Source organism: Elephas maximus, chromosome 1, assembly GCF_024166365.1.
Source record: "Elephas maximus indicus isolate mEleMax1 chromosome 1, mEleMax1 primary haplotype, whole genome shotgun sequence".
NCBI classification, from domain to species: Eukaryota; Metazoa; Chordata; class Mammalia; order Proboscidea; family Elephantidae; genus Elephas; species Elephas maximus.
In genome coordinates this window covers 2515738-2538852 of record NC_064819.1, presented here as the reverse complement: position 1 = coordinate 2538852, position 23115 = coordinate 2515738, and the positions used below count along the sequence as shown (strand labels likewise).

The following is a 23115-nucleotide window of genomic DNA, read 5'->3' as shown; positions in this document are numbered from 1 at the left end:
AATAATTTGGTGGAATAACGGGTAGTGGTGATGGTCGTACAACACGATGAATATAATCGGTACCACTGAATCATAAAAATTGTTGAATTGGCAAATGTTTTGTTGTATATATTTTTACCTCAATATAAAATTGTTAATAAGCAGTAAAGGAATGCTGTGACATAAAATACAGCCTTTTTAAAAAAAATTTACTTATTGTGTTTTAGGTGAAAGTTTACAAATCAAGTCAGCCTCTCATACAAAAAGCCATACACACCCTGCAGTGCCCTCTCAGCTGTTCTCCCCTTAATAAGACAGCACATTTCTCCTCTCCACCCTGTATTCCCCGTGTCCGTTCAACCAGCTCCTGTCCCCCTCTTCCTTCTCATCTCGCCACCAGCCAGGAGTCGCTCACATAGTCTCATGTGTCTACTTGAGCCATGAAGTTCACTCCTTACCAGCATCATTGTCTGTCTTATAGTCCAGGCCAATCCCGGTCTGTAGAGTTGGTTTCGGGGATGGTTCCAGTCTTGGGCTATCAAAGGGTCCAGGGCCCATGGTCATCAGGGTCTCTCCAGTCTCAGTCAGACCATTAAGTCTGCTCTTTTACGAGAATTAGAGGTCCGCACCCCACTGATCTCCTGCTCCATCAGGGATTGTCTGCTATGTTCCCTGTCAGGGCAGTGAATGGGTAGCCAAGCACCATCTAGTTCCTATGGTCTCAGGCTGATGGAGTCTCTGGTTTATGTGGCCCTTTCTGTCTCTTGGAAACCCTGGTGGCATAGTGGTTAAGCACTACAGCTGCTATCCAAAGGGTTGGCAGTTCGAATCTGCCAAGCACTCCTTGGAAACTCTATGGGGCAGTTCTACTCTGTCCTATAGGGTCGCTATGAGTCGGAATCGACTCGATGGCACTGGGTTTGGTTTTTGTTTTTTTTTGGGGGGTTTCTGTCTCTTGGGCTCATATTTACCTTGTGTCTTTGGTGTTCTTCATTCTCCTTTGTTCTAGGTGGCTTGAGACCAATTTATGCATCTTGGATGGCTGCTTGCTAGCGTTTAAGACCCCAAACGCCTCTCACCAAAGTGGAATGCAGAACATTTTCTTAATACGTTTTATTGTGCCAGTTGACCTAGATGTCCCCTGAAACCATGGTCCCAGACATCTCGTCCCTGCTACTCTGGCCTTCGAAGCGTTTGGTTGTATTCAGGAAACTTCTTTGCTTTTGGTTTAGTCCAGCTGTAAAATACAGTCTTTTCTAAGACGCTTAGGGATGGAATATATTGGGAGGGTGACACCCAATCTCCATTAAGTGACATTTCTTTTTCCACTTATTGTTTAGAATAATTCGTAATTGTTGACAGAGTAAAGTATAACATTAAAATCCAAAATCTTTCCGTGGTCTTGAAGGCTGTCTCTGACCTCTTTTCCTGCCATTCTTCTCCTGTGTACTTGACTTTAACCCCACTCACGACCTTACTGTTCCTCAAACGTGCCAAACACAATCCTGCCTCAGGCCCTCTGCCCTTGCCGATTCCACTGCCTGGAATCTCTTTCTCCAGATACCCACAGAGCATGCTTCCTTTGACTTCTTTTAGGTTTTTTGCTTAAGTCTCAGAGGTTTTCACTGATCCTTCCTATCCAAACTAGATTATAAAATAACCTCTGCCATTGCTATAGGGTCGCTATGAGTCGGAATCAACTCTACAGTAGTGGGTATCAGTCTAGCCCCTTTACCCTGCTTTATTTTTCTTCATAACACTTATCATCACTTGGTATATAGCTGTATGTCTAATAAGGAGTCCGGGTGGCACAATGGTTAAGTACTCAGCTGCTAACCAGAAGGTTGGCAGTTCAAACCTACCAGCCCCTCTGCAGAAGAAAGACCTGGCGATCTGTTCCCATAAAAAATTGCAGCCTCAGAAACCGTATGGGACGCTTCTGTTCGCCACATGGGGTTGCAATGAGTTGAAATTGACTTGACAGCACCTAAAACAACAACAACATGCCTGTGTCTATGTCTGTAGCCTCCCAAGGGCACAGACCATCTATCTTTGTTTACTAGCGTATCACCAGTGCCTAGAACAGAGCCTGACACGTAGCAGGTGCTCAATAAATACTAAGTAAATGAAAAATGAACAGTAAAAGCTTTCGAGTATATTGCCTGTTTAAAAATTTAAAAGCTGTATCTGCCATGTATGTGATATAAAAAATATAGCCAAAGCCAAATGAAAGCCTCCCTCTCCCCCTTATTTAAGTCTCTTCTGACAAGTTTACCTTTCAGGGAAACTTTTATATGGTTCATTTTCTTTGGCAGAGCAAGAATATGATCCTGGACCAAGCATTTAAATATATAACGGAATTAAAAAGGCAAAATGATGAACTCCTACTTAATGGAGGAAACAATGAACAAGGTAAAGATTTAAGACTTACTTTTTGTTGTTTTTTAATTCAACAAATCCAAGTTCCCAATGCAGCTTATATTATATTATATTATATTAATGCTTATATATATATATATATATATAATGCTTATATTAGAATGCAACAAATCTGAGTTCACAATGAAGTTTATATTAGAATGCAGAGGGTTCTTTCCACCCCAAAACAGTATTAAGACCCTGCATTCAGTAGGTCTGGAAAAGCAGTGTTTAAAGAAACTCGTGTTAGTTTAACTCTTTTCCCCTTCTGCGAGCAGCTCTAGTTTTTCAGGTAGACATGATTTTGACTTCAGAGTCGCCTGTGTACCACGTGTTTGCGTAACTCGTGATGCTAATAGTGTCGGATCTCCTTTCTTCCAGCTGAATCTCCTAATAGGGGCGTCCCAGGAGAGGGTGTGGGGAGAGTTCTAGTTACGGTGACTCAGGAGCGAGATTGGCGATTTGTCTGTGGCTAGACTTAGACTTGACTCTGCGAATTGACCCCAAAGGCCAGCACAGTCCATTCACAACGGTTTATACCGCGTGTCATATGTGCATCTGCCTGATCATGTCATGATCTTTGATTTTTAGACTGAGTTGACTTTGCTGTGCTGTCAAATGAGGTTTGTTTTCCCATCAGTATTGGAGAGAAGGTTGGTTGGCTTATAACAGTGAGAAAGAAAAATATTCCAGGCAAGTGTAAAGCTCAGAAAGCTCAAGGTGGCCGGCCAGTTTGAACTGTCCTTTATTTATACCCCTGAGAGGAGCAGAGAGAGAATTTCCTGTGACAACTCAATGGGCTACCTTAAAAGGAAAGAAACAAGGGCTGAATTGGCTGAGGTGGGATGTTGCTGGGCTGCACCTGTTGTCCCGGAAGGAAAGCGTGTCCAGAAGGTCAGCATTCAGAATTCTTCTGGTTGATTTTTCGTTCGATAACAACCACTCCCTCACTAGGTTAGCTGTTTCTTATGTCAGGGGCTCTTTTTTGTGTCTGATAGTGAGATGCATAATAATGTGTGTGCTAACCATTTGGAGGCACCCCACAAAAGGGTGGGTAAGGCCACAATGATGCTTTAGCTTTCCTAGTGAGCACTCCTTTGGTTTCAAAACACAGACGTGGAGGCAGTAAAGTTACCCTAGGAAAAAGGGAAACTATAGAAAAAACAACAAAAAGTTGGAAGAGCTGGACTAGGGGTTGGAGCCAGCAGGTGAGGCAGCTTGAGTCTCACTCCATGGTCATCTGTGTCGTCCTCACTTCTCTGGTTCTTCCTGGGCGCCTGCTTCACCCACGTCCTTCTTCCAGCACCTCCCCTTGCATACTCACTGTGCGGGGGACATCTAGCACAGTGACCAGAGCTGTGGCCTTTGGCATTAGGTCTATCTGGCTTTGTGTTTCAATTTCACTTTCTTGACACCTTTTGGCTAATTAACCTCTCCAAGTCTGTTTCCCTGTCTTAAAATGGGAATAACAGTATTTACCTCACTGATTTTATGGAACTACTCTGAGCAGGTTTCTCATTGCTAAAAATGGTGATATTGATGGGTGATACCCACCTCGTGATTGTTTTGAGGATTGAAGTAAAGCACAAAGCACTTAGAATAAAGCCGGGCACATGGTAGATGCTTCACAAGTGTTAGCGGCTTATTATTATTATTTGAGACAGTGCAATAAGTGGGAGCAATCGTTATTATTTGGTCCATAATGGTTGTTCTTTATAATATCTGTGGTACACTGTCATCTTCTGTGTCTCTTAGTTTAAATATCTGAGGAAAATAATCTGCTAGTCTCAGCGCCTCTTTGTTTGAACGGAACTTTTCATTTTAGTACTGGGTGTGAGGATTGGCTGCCTTTGGTGGGATGGAATGCCTGCACCAGCTTTGGCAAGGGTGGTGGGGGTGGATGGGATCACAAGACGTAAAATACCACCATCCAAGACTGCCCCACGAGTAGGATCCATGAGTGAGGCAGCCTTCCTCAGGAGCAGGGGTGCGACAGACACCCTCGTGGCTCAGTAGCGTACACAAGTAGTCAAAGAAAATGCAAGTGGCATTGTTAGTGCTTTCTTCAGCGCCCTAACACTTCTCATATGTTCTTCTTGTTCATTTTAATCTTCATTTTTTCTTTTAATTGAACTTTAGATGAAGGTTTACAAAACAAACTAGTTTCTTATCAAACAATACACACGTTGTTGTATGACATTGGTTAACAATAATCTTCATTTTTTCAGAGGGTAAAATAGAAGCTAGTTTAAAGCCATGTGTAGAAGAGACTATCACCACAAGCAATGTTAGCCATTGCAGCATTTAAAGGATATTTAATTGATGTTTAATGTTATTTTGCTAGAATGGTACCTTGATATCAGTATAGCTTCCCATGCTTCACCTTTGTCACTGCCCTCTTGGAAATTTTTTCAGTTGGGAACTTTGAGCTCTCTACAGTCTGAGTAATTTTTTCAGTTGTTGCACTTTAAAGGTATTGTCGTTGTTAGGTGCCATGGAGTCGGTTCTGACTCATAGTGATCCTAGAGGGCAGAGCAGAACTGCCCAGTGGGGTTTCCAAGGAGCGGCTGGTGGATTTGAACTGCTGACCTTTTGGTTAGCACCTGAGCCCTGAACCACTACGCCACCAGGGCTCCACTTTAAAGGTAGACACAGTACAACCTATGAAAACCGGAACATGTGTAAGGCGGAAACCTGTCAGAGAAGGAAAACACAAATGTTTTCCACTAGAGCAAGTGATAGAGAAGTGGTGGGACCGCACCCTGCCAAAGGCGGAAACCGGGGGAGCAAGGCAGCATCTCGCTGAGCTCTGGCTCTCAGAGCTTTCACTGTGCTTTTAAAAGGATGGGATAGGGGTTTGATTTACCCTTCTAAAAAGAAGAAAGGACTTATATTAGAAAAGAACGGAAGATTCTTAATTGATGTATTTAGAATGCCAGAAGTCAAATTCAGTAGCTTAAAAAACCAAAACCCATTGCCATCAAGTCAGTTCTGACTCATAGTGACCCTATGGGACAGAACTGAACTACCCCATAGGCTATCCAAGGAGCAGCTGGTGGATTTGAACTGCCCACCTTTTGGTTAGCAGCTGTAGTTCTTAACCACTATGCCACCAGTAGCTTAGTACACAGTTATTTCTTTTTTAGGTTATTGTAAATTAATACTGACATTCATGGATTTTTTATTTTTTAATATTACAGCTGAAGAAATAAAAAAGCTACGGAAACAACTGGAAGAAATCCAAAAAGAAAATGGCCGATACATTGAGTTACTGAAAGCGAATGACATATGCTTATATGATGACCCCACAATCCACTGGAAAGGAAATCTTAAAAACTCGAAGGTCTCTGTTGTTATTCCCAGTGATCAGGTTCAAAAAAATATCATTGTTTATTCAAATGGGAGTCAGCCTGGTGGAAACAGCCAGGGAGCAGCTGTTCAGGGGATAACCTTTAACGTTGGTCATAATTTACAAAAGCAAACCGCCAACGTGGTGCCAGTACAGAGGGCTTGCAATCTTGTGACTCCTGTGTCTGTTTCTGGAGTCTGCCCTTCTGAAAACAAGCCATGGCATCAGACCAGAGTTTCTGCGGTGGCTGCTAACCAGCCTCTTCCTCTTTGTCTTCCTGCTACCATTTCTGCTCAAAATATTCTTGAGCTTTCCACTTCAGAAAGCGAATCGAGCGTGCTTGGTGCCACCAGCGGCTCACTGATCGCTGTTCCAGTTGGGCCTGAACCTCATCAACACTGTTCCTTGCATACATCTCTAAACGATCAAAGCTCACCTGAAAATAAGAATGGGCAAGAGAGCCCCAAATTACTGAAGAACACGGTCCCCTGTGCGTTGAACGTCCGCTCTGCCTCCTCAGCGACCACCACTGAAGTGCTGCCCGGCAGCCAGCCCTGCCTGAGCGCGCAGGCCTGCAGAGTTGAGCTCCCCGGCACCCTTGTTGTTGCGGTTACCACCGCGGTCTGCTCCCAGCCTCCCAGGCCTGCAGGTGCGTCTTCTCCAGTGGGCATTAGCCAGGGTACAGACTTGACAAACAGTGCCACGGTGGTGTCCCTACCTGTCGCTGGAGTGGGGAAGACTGCCACTCCTGTGAGCACTCTGTCTGCAAACCCTTTGGACAGTGGCTGGACTCTTTCTTGTTCTTTGCCTTCTTCAAGTGTTAGTACTTCAGATTTGAAAAATATTAACAGCCTTACCCGAATTTCCTCAGCCGGAAACACACAGACAACATGGACTACTTTGCAACTGGCGGGAAACACCATTCAGCCCTTGAGCCAGGCACCAGCTGTCGCTGTAGCCCCGGTATTAAATGAGTCTGGTCCTAGCCCCACCACAACCAACCACAGTAGACATGTGGCTGCAGGCATCAACTCGAGCAATGCCTTTCCAGCAGATGGGCAAGCGGGTGAGCAAGTAGTTGTAACCTTGCCTTCGTGTTCATCTTTACCTATGCAGCCATTAACTGCCCAGCCACAAGTTAAACCTCAGCCTCCAAAAACTATCCTTCCATTGAATTCAGCAATGCAGGTGATTCAGATGGCTCAGCCAGTCGGGTCGGCTGTTAATGCAGCTCCAGGTAATCCAAATGTGATCATTCTTCAGCCACCCAGCACCACCCCATGCCCCACAGTGATGAGAGCAGAGGTTCCCAGCCAAACGGTAGGTCAGCAGATAGTGATCATACAGACAGCCAATCAGAACCCTGTGCCGCTCCTCTCTGCACCACCTCCTGGTTCTGTTCGACTCCCCGTCAATGGAGTCAATGCTATCATAGGGTCTAATCATTCAATGCAAAATGCTTCAACCCCACAGACTTTTGGAGGAAAGCACCTTGTCCACATATTACCAAGACCTTCTTCTTTATCAACATCTAGTTCAACACCAACGTTTTCTGTTGCCATGTCAAACCAACAGCAGCCTCAAACCATTTCTTTAAATGGACAGCTCTTTGCTTTGCAGCCTGTGATGTCTTCATCAGGAGCTACAAATCAAACCCCTATGCAAATTATTCAACCCACCACCAGCGAAGATCCAAATACCAACGTTGCCCTGAATACGTTTGGTGCTTTGGCCAGCCTCAATCAAAGCATATCACAGATGGCTGGGCAAAGCTGTGTGCAATTGTCGATTAACCAGCCTGCCAATCTTCAAACTGCTGCAAATAGTCAAGCCACTTCAGCTAACTGTGTTTCACTGACAACTGCTGTGGCACCTCCCGTGACAGCAGATAATTCAGCCACACTACCCAGCGCATGTGATCTAGCGACTACTCCCTCAGTGAACAGTGTAGCTTGTTTGCCACCTAACGTGAAGTTGAAGAGGTTGAATAAGAAGCCAGTTGCCAAGAAACACTTAGCAGCTAGCAAGTCAGCCTGCTCTCTGAATCCAGTCAGAGAAGTGGGGAAGCTGGGCTGCCCCAGCACAGAAGGTTCTGCAGAGCTATCCTGTGATGACGTACTGCTGGATAGCCTCCCTGTTGATTTGCCATCTGTTGCTGTGTCCCAGGCAAATAGTGTAAATGCGTGTGGTTCACATTCTTTGGAAGTTTTGAATTCTGAGTCTGTACCCAAATGTAAGTCAACTGAAGAGTCTAACTCACCCTCCCAAGAACCTGTCACAAGCGAACATTTTGCAACGGCCCCGGCAAAATCCAAAGACTCTACCCCTGTGTTGCAACCAGAGATATCTCAGGATAAGCCACCAACTAGCCTGGCATTGTCAGATGCTGCCAAGTCATGTCCTTCAGCCAGTGTGTTGATCCCATCTCCAAGTGATCCCCAGGTTTTGGTGTCTCAGGTTTCTGGTCTGTCATCCACCACGAATACGGCAAGCCCTGACTGTGTTTCTGAGGTGGAAATCGTTGCTGAACCTTGCAGGATCGAGCAAGATCCATCGGATACAATGCAAACCACTGGTCTCTTAAAGGGGCAAGGTTTAACTGCCTTGCTGTCTGATCTTGCTAAAGAAAAAGATGCTCAGAAAACATCTCTTTCAGTCCAGGCGGACCATCCTGACTTTCCTGAAAATTCTAAACTAGCAGACTCGAGTGTGGATTTCCATCCCAAACAGGAGCTGTTACTGCTGAACGGTGACGGTGGAGATCTACCACAGCATCATTCCTGCATCCCTGGTCAGGAGGTCGTTAGTGGTTCTTTGCTCGCCGGTAGGCAGGCTGACTCCCCCATGTCAACCAGCTCTGGCAGTAGTCGGAGTTTCTCGGTGGCCTCCATGCTTCCTGAAGCAGCCAGAGAGGATGTGACCAGCAGTGCACCAGCTAGTACATGCGACAGCTGTACCTTTGTAGAGCAAACTGATATAGTAGCTCTTGCAGCAAGAGCTATTTTTGACCAGGAGAACCTTGAGAAGGGAAGAGTTGGCATCCAGGCCGATATAAGGGAAGGCACTTCAAAGCCTTCTGAAACAGCACCTTTAGAGGGAGATCAGCCTTTCAAATCACAGATACCTAAAGAGAATGGCACAGGACAGGCAGAAGCGGTACCAAATGAATTTAATTCTCAGGATTCAGTCGAAGCAGCTGTGGATAGGCCCCTGGAAAAACCAAGTTGCTCTGTAGGAATCAAAACATCAAATGCCTCTTTACAGGTTTCAGCTTCTCAGCCACCAAGCATCACCAGTTTAAGTGTGAATAATCTTATCCATCAGAGCGGCATCAGCCATCCTCTGGTCAGCTGTGCGGGTTTATCCCAGTCTTCAGAGCAAACGGCTGTTCCGGCGACAGTTAATCTGACTGTTGCATCCAGCTCCTATGGCAGTCAGCCTCCTGGACCATCTCTGATGACTGAATATGCCCAAGGACAGCTAAATACTATGACCAGTACCCTACCAAATTCACAGATTCAAGAGCCACTCTTAAAGCCGAGCCATGAAAGCCGTAAAGATTCTGCTAAGCGTGCTGTCCAAGACGACCTTTTACTTTCTTCTGCTAAGCGTCAGAAGCACTGTCAGCCAGCCCCACTCAGGCTTGAAAGCATGTCTTTGATGAGCCGAACTCCAGACAGCATTTCTGATCAAACTCAAATAATGGTTAGTCAGATCCCTCCCAACTCTTCAAACTCAATAGTGCCTGTTAGCAACCCGACACATGGAGATGGCCTTACACGACTGTTTCCTCCTAGTAACAACTTTGTGGCCCCTGCATTGAGGCAAACAGAACTTCAGTGTAGTTCTCAGCCTTCGGTTGCCGAGCAACAGCCAACCCAGGCAAGTCAACACCTACAGGCCCTGCAACAGCACGTTCCAGCTCAAGGAGTGTCTCACCTCCATAGTAACCATCTTTACTTAAAGCAGCAGCAGCAACAGCAAGTGGGGCAGTTGAGAGAGAGGCATCACTTGTATCAGCTGCAACATCACGCACCCCACGCAGAGAGCACTGGCCACCCTCAGCCCCACAGTGTCCACCAACAGAGAACTCTACAACAGGAAGTCCAGATGCAGAAGAAGAGGAATCTTGTTCAGGGCACTCAGGCCTCTCAGCTCTCCTTACAACCGAAGCACCATGGAACTGACCAGTCCCGGCCCAAGAGTGGTCAGCCACATCCCCACCACCAACAAATGCAGCAACAGATGCAGCAGCAGTTTGGAAATTCCCAGCCAGAGAAGAGTTGTGACAACCCTTCGACAAGCCGGAACCACCATAACCATCCTCAGAACCATCTTAATCAAGACATCATGCACCAGCAGCAGGACGTTGGAAGCAGACAGCAAGGTTCAGGGGTTTCTTCTGAACATGTCCCTGGACACAATCCAATGCAGAGACTATTGACATCAAGAGGCTTAGAGCAGCAGATGGTGTCCCAGCCAAGTATCGTGACAAGACCTTCTGACATGACTTGTACTCCACACAGGCCAGAGAGAAATAGAGTTTCAAGTTACTCTGCTGAGGCACTCATTGGAAAAACGTCTTCTAATTCAGAGCAGAGAATGGCTTTATCGATTCAGGGCTCTCGAGTTTCAGATCAGCTTGAAATGAGAAATTACCTTGATATTCCCAGAAATAAGAATTTGGCCATTCATAACATGCAGAGCCGTGTGGACCATACCCTTGCCCCAGATATCCGCCTCCCTGATTGTCAGACATTTAAACCAAGTGGGGCCAGTCAACAGCCCCAGAGTAATTTTGAAGTACAATCTTCAAGAAATAATGAAATAGGTAACCCTGTATCATCTTTGAGGAGTATGCAGTCCCAGACTTTCCGAATTAGTCAAAACTCTGGTCCTCCAGCCATCGACCGTCAGAAGAGATTACCTTATCCACCGGTTCAGAGCATCCCAACAGGAGATGCTGTTCCACCAAGGGACAGTGACAATACATGTCACCAAAGTTTTATGCAGAGCTTACTTGCCCCTCACCTCAGTGATCAGGTCATCGGGAGCCAGAGATCACTCTCAGAACATCAAAGGAATACACAGTGTGGCCCATCGTCTGCAATTGAGTATAATTGTCCCCCAGCTCACGAAAGTGTCCATATTAGAAGAGAGAGTGAGAGTCAGAATAGGGAAAGTTGTGACATGCCCTTAAATGCAATCAACACCAGGAACAGTACCTTGAATATTCCTTTTTCAAGTTCTTCTTCCTCAGGAGATATTCAGGGTCGAAACACAAGTCCCAATGTTTCTGTTCAGAAATCCAACCCCATGAGGATTACTGACAGTCATGGGACAAAGGGCCACATGAACCCCCCAGTCACAACCAACATGCATGGGATTGCAAGGCCAGCTTTGCCACATCCATCTGTGTCTCATGGAAGTGCTGATCAAGGGCCTCCTGTACGTCAAACCAACTCTTCAGTTCCCCAGCGATCAAGGCATCCCGCACAAGACAGCAGCGGTTCCAAAATTCGTCAACCTGAAAGGAATCGTTCTGGAAACCAAAGACATAGTAACGTCTTTGATCCAGGTCTTCCCCATCTTCCTCTGTCAACCAGCGGCAGTATGATCCTTGGACGCCAACAGCCAACCTCAGAGAAGAGAGGAAGTATTGTGCGTTTTATGCCAGATAGCCCACAAGTACCCAACGATAATTCAGCTCCTGACCAGCATACGCTATCCCAAAATTTTGGTTTTTCTTTTATTCCCGAGGGTGGCATGAATCCACCCATAAATGCTAATACTTCCTTCATTCCACAGGTTACTCAGCCCAGTGCCACTCGAGCTCCAGCCCTCATCCCTGTAGATCCTCAGAATACCCTGCCCTCCTTCTATCCGCCCTACTCTCCTGCTCACCCTCCACTGTCCAATGATATTTCAATCCCCTATTTTTCTAATCAAATGTTCTCAAATCCCAGCACAGAGAAGGTAAACAGTGGAAGCTTAAATAACCGATTCGGATCAATTTTATCCCCTCCCAGACCAGTTGGCTTTGCTCAGCCAAGTTTTCCTCTTCTCCCAGATATGCCACCAATGCACATGACCAACTCTCACTTATCCAATTTTAATATGACGTCTTTGTTTCCAGAAATAGCGACAGCTCTTCCGGATGGCTCAGCAATGTCCCCTTTGCTTACAATAGCCAACTCCTCTGCCTCTGACTCTTCCAAGCAGCCCTCAAACAGACCGGCCCACAACATAAGCCATATTTTAGGTCATGATTGCAGTTCTGCTGTTTAAATACTGAGCGACTAAACAGAAATATAATGGGTGAGATCACAGAGGTATTTGTGTGTGCATGCACAAATACACGTGTGTGAACAGTGAGACTGTGTGTGTGCGTATGTCTCTGTGTTTCCATAATCAACTTTCACTTTCCTTCTGAATGTCTGGAAGCCGTGTCAGAGATGAGGCAGATGCTGGATTGTCCAAAAAAAAAAAGAAAAAGCTATCTTTCATTTTAAACTGCATGATGTGCTTTTTAAATTTCCAGGCAGGTTAACAATTCCAAGTTTGATTTCTCCTCTTTTATTCCCTAAATATGGATCAGCTGGAGGCTGGGGGGAGTTCATTTTGGTATGTGCTGGATGGTAGGAAGGAACATAGATTTGAACGTGAAGTAGATAGTTGAGTTGCTATCCAAAAATACAGACAAAGTGATATTACACAATGGTTCATAGCCAAATGCTGACTAATGCCAACATCCAGACTAGTTTCTTTTTTCTTTTATTGTGCTTTAAATGAAAGTTTACAAATCAAGTCAGCCTCTCATATACCAATTTATATACACCTTGCTGTATACTCCTAGTTGCTCTCCCCCTAATGAGACAGCACACTCCTTCTCTCCACCATCTATTTCCATGTCCATTCAGCCAGCTTCTGTTCCCCTCTGCCTTCTCATCTCCCCTCCAGACAGGAGCTGCCCACATAGTCTTAGGTGTCTACTTGATCCAAGAAGCCCACTCCTCACCAGTACCATTTTCTATCTTATAGTCCAGTCCAACCCCTGTCTGAAAAGTTGGCTTTGGGAATGGTACCAGTCTTGGGCCAACAGAAGGACTGGGGACCATGACCTCCGGGGTCCATCTAGCCTCAGTCAGGCCATTAAGTCTGGTCTTTTTACAAGAATTTGAGGTCTGCATCCCACTGCTCCAGACTAGTTTCTTACACATGGCAGGTGTAGAATTGAATGTTCGTAGTTAAAGTCAAGCAGTTAACAAATTTTAAAAACCCGTTGCCATCAAGTCGATTCCAACCTGTAGTGACCTTATAGGACAGAGCAGAACTGCCCTGTAGGGTTTCCAAGACTGTAATCTTTAGGAAGCAGACTCCCACATCTTTCTCTTATGAAGTGGCCGGTGGGTTGTAGCCGCTGACCTTTTGGTTAACAGCCAAGAGCTTAACCACTGCACCACCAGGGCTCCTTAACAGATCAGTTAATTAGGCATAATCAACCTTTATTGCATAGGTTTTGTTTACGTAGAGGCTTCTTTCTGGATTATAGCAATTCATAAATTATTTCGCATCTTGTTCTTCAAGATCGAGAGTCATGTTATTATTTAATGTACCAAGATTCTTTAAAGCAAAGGTCTTGCCTAGACAATTAGCCTTAAAAATGGAAAGCTAAAAAGTAAAGTATATAATTTTTTTTCCATTTCGTACTTGGATTTTGCATCAGGCCATATTGAGAAAAGCAGTTACGTTGTAGAGTTTTGTGTGTGTTCGGTTAGCAGTTTTTCCATTAATTTTTTGTTTCAGTATTCTGTCTTCTATTTATTTGAGCTTGATTTTTTGGCGTTCATTTAATCATTGGGACTGCTCAGTAAATAGTGTATTTGGAATCTACCGTTTATTTGAGCCTTACTTTGAAAATATTTCTGAGCAGATTCTTCAGCCCTGTTAGTATTTTCATTTATTGAGATTTATACTTAAAATATAACATTGTGTATTACATTATTTTCCTTCATAATAGAATTATAAGGAGATTAATTTGTTTATTTTTCCTGATGGAAAATGTGAAATGGTGCTTCAAAAAATACCATCTTTATATATGTCCATGTGTGTCCTGTGTGTGCGTCTGGCTGTGTGTGTGAAGACATAGATTTTAAGTCTAAACTGGTCTTTTTAAAACAGGCTGGCCATCCGAAAATGGGAAATTGAGACCTGAGACTTGCCGAAGTATAGAAAAACTTGATGTAGGAGCTAAAAAAAAAAAAAAAAACAACTGAAGTTAATAATAAATTTAAAGTGTTTATATATGTGTATATGTGCATACACACACACTCATTCTGTGTTTTGGAAATAAAAACAAAAAGGCAACACTAAGAAAACAACCCTATACTTACATTCTCAGACCGATCACTTTTTGTTGTTATGTTCTCCCCAAAATGGGATGGTGTGGCACAGAGGAGGGGAGAGAAGCATGAAACTGCCTGCTTTGTCAGCAAAGTGAACCCCAGGATGGCATTTTCCCCTCCTATAAAAAGCCTCTGTAGGCTTGGTCAGAGTGGCTCACTCCTGTCAATACCTATTCTAAAGACTCATCAAAAGGGTTATGTGTGCCCTGTCAACTGTTCTCACCAAACTTCCCGATCTGTTCCTGCTGCCCACTAAAGCAGCCTCCTGGGGGCAAAAAATATTGTAAACAAGACAAACTTCTAGAGTTTTTCCCCCATCAGCATGGCCATAGGGAGGGATAGGAGGACTTAATGAGTAAGCCAAATAAGACAAAGATAAAACGGCTTATTGTGGAAAAAGTGAAATTTAGAGTAGCTTTTTTAAATTGTTTTAACTGAATTTTAAGCTTGAACGTTCAAGTTTTTCTTTGTACTTGAAAGGTCCAACCTGCCAATTTCAAGAAGGGCAGTTTTCAGTGTGTTTGGCTCTTCATTTCATTCCCTGTTTCTCTGTCTCACACACACGTGCACGCGCGACTGCAGAGGGGCTGTTTGTTCTGAGTCATCGTTAGCTATAATTGGATGATGGGTTATAAGGTAACAGTCTAAGGAGAGGTGCAGTCTACCTGCCATTTGAAAATTGAACATTGCAATGCGAAGGCCTCGAAGCCTGATAATTTCAGATACTTGTTTTGCATTAATTCTTTTTTCCTGCTGTTCAGAGATAGCATTTACATTTCTCTGAGCTTTCAGTCCAGGAATATAGCACTTTGATCTTGAGTCTCTGCACCTAACTAAGGCTTGTCTGACCCTCTGAAGAGAGATGTGATCACCTGCAAACTGGGTTCCTGCTTACATGTAGCTCTAATTATCTGACTTGGATATGCATATATATACATAGGAGATCATTTCAGATAGGCACTCAATTCTGAAAGTGCTCAGAGCATAGCACTTATTTAAAAGCATGAGCGTATGAATGTACCAGCAGTATTAAGTATTTGATAACTGGAGCTATGTGGTATTTTGCAAGGCAATTTATTATATGCTATCCAGTGATATCTGGGCTTAATTTAGGCAAAGAGATGGCAGAAAATGGAGTCAATTTTTATTATGTTTAATGTTTTTCTTCTTGGCTTGCTAACATATGACCATAGAAAGTAAAACCATTTCCACAAATTTTGTAATTTCTGGATATACGAAAGCGTCTCTGAGTCATAAGTGAATGTCACTGGTTAAATTTTTTTTAACATATTGATCACATAGAATCAGTTCTAGAAAGTGCTCTATTCCCCTAATATTTCCAATGAGATGAACAGTTTTAGATTTCTGTTCATGTATAGAATTTTAATGTCAATCATAGATAAATCAGGTTTTCATGTCTTTTTTTTTTTGTTACATACAGGTCGCTTTGGAATATATATGTTTTATACCATTTCAGGAAATTAATTTTTGTTTTTAGGGTAAGACTTTTTGAGGTACCAGCAATGGTGCCATCTTTCTAAATAAGGAGTGAGAATTCCCCAGTAGTCATGCTTTATAAAATTTAACATGAGAATTGTGAAAAGGGAGGAATGGGGCAGGAATGTTCTTTTGCAGTGGTTTCCAGTCATAGATCATAGTTATGTTAAGTTGGAATGAAAACGAGCTTTTTAAAAATCAGCCTTCTTAAAAAACAATTATTTAAGCATTTTATAGATAACTTATTTGCCTTGCTCTTGCCTTCTAACATGAGTCGTTTTATGGAGAGGCTAGAACTTAGACTCCAAAAAATGTGAGAAAATATATTGATTGGAGTGAAGTTTTAAAAAAACGTGAGAAAGGGTAAAAGCTTATTAAGATGCGTCTTAATCTTTACCTTTCTTTTGGTACGTAGGGAGACAGGCTCTTCTTTTCTTCCTTCTGCTCTGTGTCAGGGAGGTGGCAAGAAGCCCGGTTGCTTCCTCAGCAGAGAATGATTCCTTTGCCTTGATAGGCTCTTTGGGCCCACCATCTATGGGACCTGTGTGTGGTAGTGAGCAGATACTCCCCACTCAGTGGTTCTCGATTCCTGGCTTTGTGAACCACTGTGTATTCTCTCTAAAAGAGTAACAAGAATTTCTTGAAACAAAATTAACTCAAAGTTGATTTAAAATATTCCAACATGCCATATAGCTCCTATTCCTTTTTTGGTGGACGTATTTTTCCTGGGGGGAATGAAGAAAGGGTAGAGGTGGTCCCCAAATCAAATGGCTTTGGGTTGACATCTTAAGGCACTTGAAAGTCATTGTGGTTCTCTTGTCTATATAAACCCTGCGTTTGTCGGGAGATACTGCACCCGTGGTTATGTACATCTGGGGGCAACAGTTACAGCCAACGGCCAGATGGGCAACTGTGATGTTAATCTGTGAGTGATGATTTTATGATAAAAAACCCCGTTGCCCTCAAGTCAATTTTTGACTCATAACGACCCTGTAGGACAGAACTACCCCATAGGGTTTCCAGCGAGCAGCTGGTGGATTCAAACTGCCAACCTTTTGGTTAGTAGCTGAGCTCTTAACTACTTCTCCACCAAGGCTCCATACCTATGTGCAAATTAAAGGCCGAAGTTCGTTTTTTCTTGAATGCTACCATTTTTCCTCCCCCAGAGTTAGAAAATGGTCCTTTTTTTGACAACCATATTTTCTGCATTCTACACTTCCCACGTGAGCCTGAGTGTGTTTCTGCGAGAGCCTGTGGGGGAACACCAAGCTCAGATTGAGGCAGTCCAGTTCTCTGGTAAGAAGCCTTGAGGACCTTCTTGGACATAGAGCTTCTACCCACATGCCTCTACCCTGGTACTGCACTTTACCTGAAACTGTGCCTCGGGTCCTTAGACCAGCCATTGGGACTTATCACCCACCCACTCCTCAGTTATAGCCCAGGACCAGCCGGGATGGTACGTGCTGTGTCATCAGACACCTCCTAGAGGACAAGTACAGCTGATGTTTCTCACTGTTGCCTTATCATTTTCTGAGCCATCTTTGATGCTGATCTTGTCACAGACTGACTAGTTAGTAGCAAAACTTTTAAACTCAGCTTATATGTGGTGGTGGTTCAACGTCCTTGTTTCTAGATTTGCACAAACTCTTATCAACTTTTTTTTTTTTTTTTTTGGCACATGAGCCAACTTGGGTTGAAAATATTGGATGTAATGTGCAAATTGGTGTTATTTTGGATGACCACATAATCTATCACTAGTGATTTTATAAGATATCGAAGATAACTCTTCATTTGTAATTTAACACTTTTTTTTAAAAAAAACAAACAGGTGATCTTTAATTGTTTTTGTTGTGTGTACAAGTCTACAGCATACAATGTCATAGGAACTTAAAGTTTACTCCATCTGTATTCCTTCTTCACTTTTCCGAGTCTCTGTTCTCCCACCCCTCACCCCCAAGTCTTAAAATCATCTTTCACCTGTGAGGTCACTGAGGCACTGGACTTGACTATAGTGGTAACCTTGAAGGGGCTTTGAACTGTTGATCTTCCAAGAAGAAAGGGACCAACCAGACAGTGTTGCTTAAGATACTGCAGTTGTTACTGTGAAGAAACTATTAGCTTCCACTTTCATCAGGCTATATAGATATGTATATATTTTACCACAATGAAAGAATATATTTTCATTTTGGTAAAATAAGGTAGAAAAATCTGAGGAGAACATAATTACATTCACAAATTATTTATAGATACACTGGGTGAGAAGCTTACTGTAGGGCAGTCACCAGGAAAAAACTAATCGTAGTGCTCTCAATAGTTTTAATATTTGTATCTATTCTCGTGCCAGCAGCGTCTGCTGTGTCCTATTGCTGTAAATCACCTGGTTTATAATTCTAATGGAAACTAATTTGTTTTATAATGAAATCCAGAGCAGATATGTATTATATGATCAGGATTGTCCTACAGTTGTAAATAAGAATAGGCCCTGTTTATTTTGACATCTTTTTACAAATGCATTGTATTAGGGTGTGAATATTCTAAACCATGCTCTTGTTTAAAGTTTTGAAATTTTTATTGTTAAATGTAACATTTTCATGGTTGTAATAATTATTTGTATAGATACGAATATAGTATTTTATTTAAGAAAATAAACTTTGCATTTTTGCATTGTGAATTGTCTTTTCTGTTGGTTGTGTGTGCCACTTCAAACTTAGTATTAAAGTAATTTATCTTGAACACTGAAGTATTATATTCAAGTAGTCTTTAAATTTTGCCAAAATATCTGAAAATGGTGCCAGAACACTCAAATTTCCCCAGAGTTTGTGTTCCTGATCCAACAGTCAACCTCAAATAAATCATAACTATGACCAGTAGTATATTATTAGCACAAAATATACATTTGTATACTCAGTGTAAAAAGTAAAATTAGAATTTCAATCTGGAAGACTATTTAGAGATGATCTAATGTACACTCTCTGTTAGAAAAGTGAATCCAGTGATTTAGAAAGAATAGTACATCATGTCCAAATAGGGGCTATTTCAGGAATGCAAGGTTGATTTAACATTTTAAAGTCAATTTATTGCATTAACAGAATAAAGGAGAAAAAACATATAGTAACTCAGTACATGCAAGGAAAGAAAAAAAGTTGATAAAATTTAACCTCCATTTATGGCAAAAAGTCTACAAACAATAAGACAGGAACATTTCCAATCTAATAAGTTACTTACAAAAACCTCCTACAGCTAATATTATACTTCATGATTTTCCCCTGAAATTGGGAACAAAACAAGCATGACCATCATCACTATTTGGCACCATGTTCAAGTTCCCAGCCAGTGCAGACCAAGAAATAAATCTACCCTATAAGAAATAGCCGGGAGAAATTAGAGACCCACATAAATGCGTGGACATGCCATATTCATGGGTTGAAAGACTCAATCATTAAGATGTCAGTTCTCAAATTGATCTATAGATTCATGAAATTTAATTCATGGCAAAGATTTTGGCTTTTTTTTTTGGCTGGAAGTTGACAACCTGATTAAAAAATTTACATGGAAATGTAAAGATCCTGGAACAGCTTAGATTATCTTGAACAAAGTTAAAGACTTAGTACTAGGTTTCAAACATTAAAGCTTCAATAATTAAAACTGTGATACTGGCACAAGTACGGATCAATGGAACAGAACAAAAACTTGAAAAATAGATTATACACATACAGTTGCTTGATTGGTGACAAAGAAGTCAATTGCATTTTAGTGGGTAAAAGATTATCTTTTCAATAGATGGTTCTGGTACAATTGAATATCTACACAGAGGGGAAAAACACCTAGACCCCCTACCTCACACCATATACAAATATTTAGATGGATCATAGACCTATATATGAAAGATAAAACACTAAATTTTCTAGAACAAGCGTTCTCAAAACGTGGTCCCCATAATCCTTGGTGTTCTCTGAAACCTTTTAGTTTTTAAAGGTCAAATTTATTTTCATGATAATACTGCGATGTGACATGCCTACACACTGTGTTAGCATTTCCACTCCTGGTGCAAGAACAATGGTGGGGTAAAGCTGCTGGCACTTCAACGTGAAACAAGGCAGTGGCACCGTCACTGTACTCGTGGCCATTGCATTCTTCATTGCCATGAACTCACGGTGAAAATAAAAATTAAAAGTCAGTTTTACTTTAGAATATCCTTGATGAGGCAAGAAAAACTATTAATTTGATTATATCTTGAGTATACATCTTCTTAATATTCTTTTAAAACATTCATATTTAATAGCCTGTGGCCACACAGGAAGCAAATACGAAACACTTCTGCATACCAAAGTATGATGGTTATGAACTGAAATTGCTGCTTTTTTCGTGAAATACTATTTTGAGCTGAAAGAATTACTACAAACTATGGTTAAAAAAAAAAAACAGACATTGGGTATTTGGCAGGTATTTTCTGAAGAATGAATGAAATGAGCGCATTACTATATCCACCTCTGTGAGCTTCACAGGTTCCAATAAAATTTCTCTGATATCAGTGATATTAATGAATAGGGTTTTCAACACTATATAATTAAATGTATAAATATTTGGAAGATCTGCATAATTCACTGAGCCAATATTTTCCAAATAACCCAAGGCATGCTATTCCAAAATCATGCCTGGGTCGAAAGATCCTTTCGAAGTGCAAGGCAGACCAGTGGATTTAGTGTGTCTCCTGAAAACTCCACTGACATGGTTTCAAATTCCACATTGCATCTAATCTTTAGGAAACTACCATTATTGGTATAGTATATCAAAGAAAAATATTCACAATTGTCTCAAAAGGCAACAAAAACGCTCCTGCTTTTTTCAAGGACATACCTCTATGAGCCTAGGTTTTCTTCACATATTTCAAGCAAAACACTGCAGCAGATTGAATGCAGGAATAGGAGAAACCAACTGTCTTCTGTTAAGCCAGACATTAAATACATTTGCAAAAATGTAAAACGGTGCCACTCTTCTCACAAATAATTTTGTTTTGAGAAAGTTATTTTTTCATAAAATATGTTATTTGTCTTATGTAATGAGTTTATCATTATTTTTAAATGAATTAATATTTTTAAATTTTCTATTTTTATATCACAATTTTGTTTTGAAAAGTTATTTTTCATAAAATATGTTATTTGTCTTATGTAATGAGTTTATTATTTGAAATGAATTACTATTTTTAAATTTTCTATTTTATATCTATTATGGTAAATATTGATAGACATAACCCACATATATAAAAACTTGGGGTCCTCAATAATTTTTAAGAGTGTAAAGAGGTTTTGAGACCAAAACGTTTGAAAACTAATGTTGTGGAACAAATTAGAGTAAATATCTGTTTGACCGCAGTCATAAAAGAAAATGTTGTTAGATTGGATTTCATTAAAATTAAGAACTCGTCTTCATCAAGTTATAGAGTAGAAAAGATTACCTATATCCAGCTTGTAGGAAGCCAAGATGGCGGAATAGACAGACGCTTCCGCCGAGCCCTCTTTACAACAAAGACCGGAAGCATCAAAGGCAAGCTTAGAAAGCGAACTGAGGGGCAGGGGGAGGAAGAGATGGTTCAGAAGCAGAGAGGAGTTACCGGACCTGAATCGCGGGGAGCCCTCAGGCACTGTACCCGGAGCAGTGGCCGTGGGCTGGTTGGTACTAGCGTTCGGCTGCAGTTTGCTCAGGGAGAAGCAGCCAGCCACACAGCCTACTCATACCTCTGGAACCAGAGAAGAATGGTGCTCTTGGCAAAAGCTAAGTACTTGTGTATATTTTACCACGACCCCCCCGCCCCGCCACTCCCAAGCCGGCTCTAGTGGCTGAATTCCCTGAGCCTGAAATAGGCCCCGTTAAGCGCCTAGAGCCATCCTCCTGGCCTTGGAGAAGGAAAAAATTTGCATTTGGGGGAAAAGATAATTTGCCAGCTCCACTAACCAGGGGAGCTCAGGGCAGAAGCGGCTCCTGTCCAGGCATAAACAGTCTGTGGACTTTGAGCACCTTTCCCTTCTACATGGACCTGTGTGGGCCTATTTTGGGAGAATAGGCCCTTGTTGGCAGACCCCAACCATTTCAGATGTGTGGTGGAGAGGTGGGTGTTTGATGTTTGACATTGCTTTGCCTATTAAACAGAGTCCTCACCTACCCACATCTGGGACCTAAGGACTGGTAGCTCCACTCAGGTCACCCAGCCACCCGTGACCGGGGTCCAAGGATAACTGGTACTTCCCAGTCCTTACAATCAAAAACATTGGGTGCCCATGGTCTGTCTGCAGAACACACCCACCAGTACACTCTAGGGATCAGGGACATGCTTTCCTCAGAGACACTTGGGGGACAATTCTCAGCCCCCTGCCTTGTTCAGAGTGTGACCCCCTGCTGCAACCAGATACCAGTACCTACACCAATCACCCCTGCCCCTCTAAGACAGTAGGACAGAGCCTGTACCACACACTTGATGATCAGCTATCTGGACACCTGAGCTGAATTCATTACAAGAAAAGTGAATGGACTCCTAGACTGATAACAGCCCTAGCCATCTCGGGACAGGACGTCAGAGCTCCAAAGGTGAAAATAATCAAGCTAGCTCCCTCAAGCAACCCCTTTGGGCATATCAAAACAAAACAAAGCAAGAAGCTATGACACAGCTTATAATTAATAAGCCAATTTTTTAAATGGGCAAGGAACTTGAACAAATGCTTTACACAATTGGCCTAGAAGCCTATGAAAAAGTATCAGAGATAGATAAATTAAATCCACAATGAGATACCACTACACTCTCACCCAGAAAAGAACTGACACTGCCAAATGTTTTATAAATTGAATTGTGTCCTCCCCCCCACCCCGCCCGCCCAAAAATGTGTGTAAACTTGGCTAGACCATGATTCCCAGTACTGTGTGGTTGTCCTCCATTTTGTGATTTGGTGTAATTTTCCTATGTGTTATAAATTCTAAACTCTATGATGTTAATGATGCAGGATTAGAGGCAGTTATGTTAATGAGACAGGATTCAATCTACAGGATTAGGCTGTATCTTGAGTCAATCTCTTTTGAGATATAAAAGAGAGGAGTGAGCATAAAGGAGAGGGACTTCATTACCACCAAGTCAGGAGTGGAATGTATCCTTTGGACCTGGGGTCCCTGCACTGAGAAGCTCCTAGACAAGGGACAGATTGATGACAAGGACCTTCCCCCAGAGCTGACAGAGAGAGAAAGCCTTCCCCTAGAGCTGGCATCCTGAATTTGGACTTCTAGCCTCCTAGACTGAGAGAGAATAAACCTCTGCTTGTTAAACCATCCACCTGTGGTATTTCTGTTATAGCAGCACTAGATGACTAAGACAGTTGTCAAAGATGTGGAGTTACTGGAACTCTCATATGGTGCTGAGGGGAGTAAAAATTGGTACAACCATTTTGGAAAACTGTTGGCATTATGTTTCAAAATAAAAGATAC

The 23115-nt window shown here is 42.3% G+C and overlaps 1 protein-coding gene across 7 annotated transcripts in view; it reads left to right on the top strand.

The window, feature by feature from the left end:
• The window catches only part of USF3 (upstream transcription factor family member 3), a 78079-nt gene extending 59760 nt beyond the window's left edge, over window positions 1-18319 (top strand). For all 7 annotated transcript variants that reach the window (XM_049876694.1, XM_049876711.1, XM_049876728.1 and 4 more), the window contains 2 exons: window positions 2295-2391; window positions 5598-18319. In XM_049876694.1, coding sequence (XP_049732651.1) covers window positions 2295-2391; window positions 5598-12034 — 6534 coding nt within the window. In that variant the 3' untranslated portion in view covers window positions 12035-18319. The remainder of the gene's footprint in view (window positions 1-2294; window positions 2392-5597) is intronic.
• The last annotated feature ends 4796 nt before the right edge of the window (window positions 18320-23115 follow it).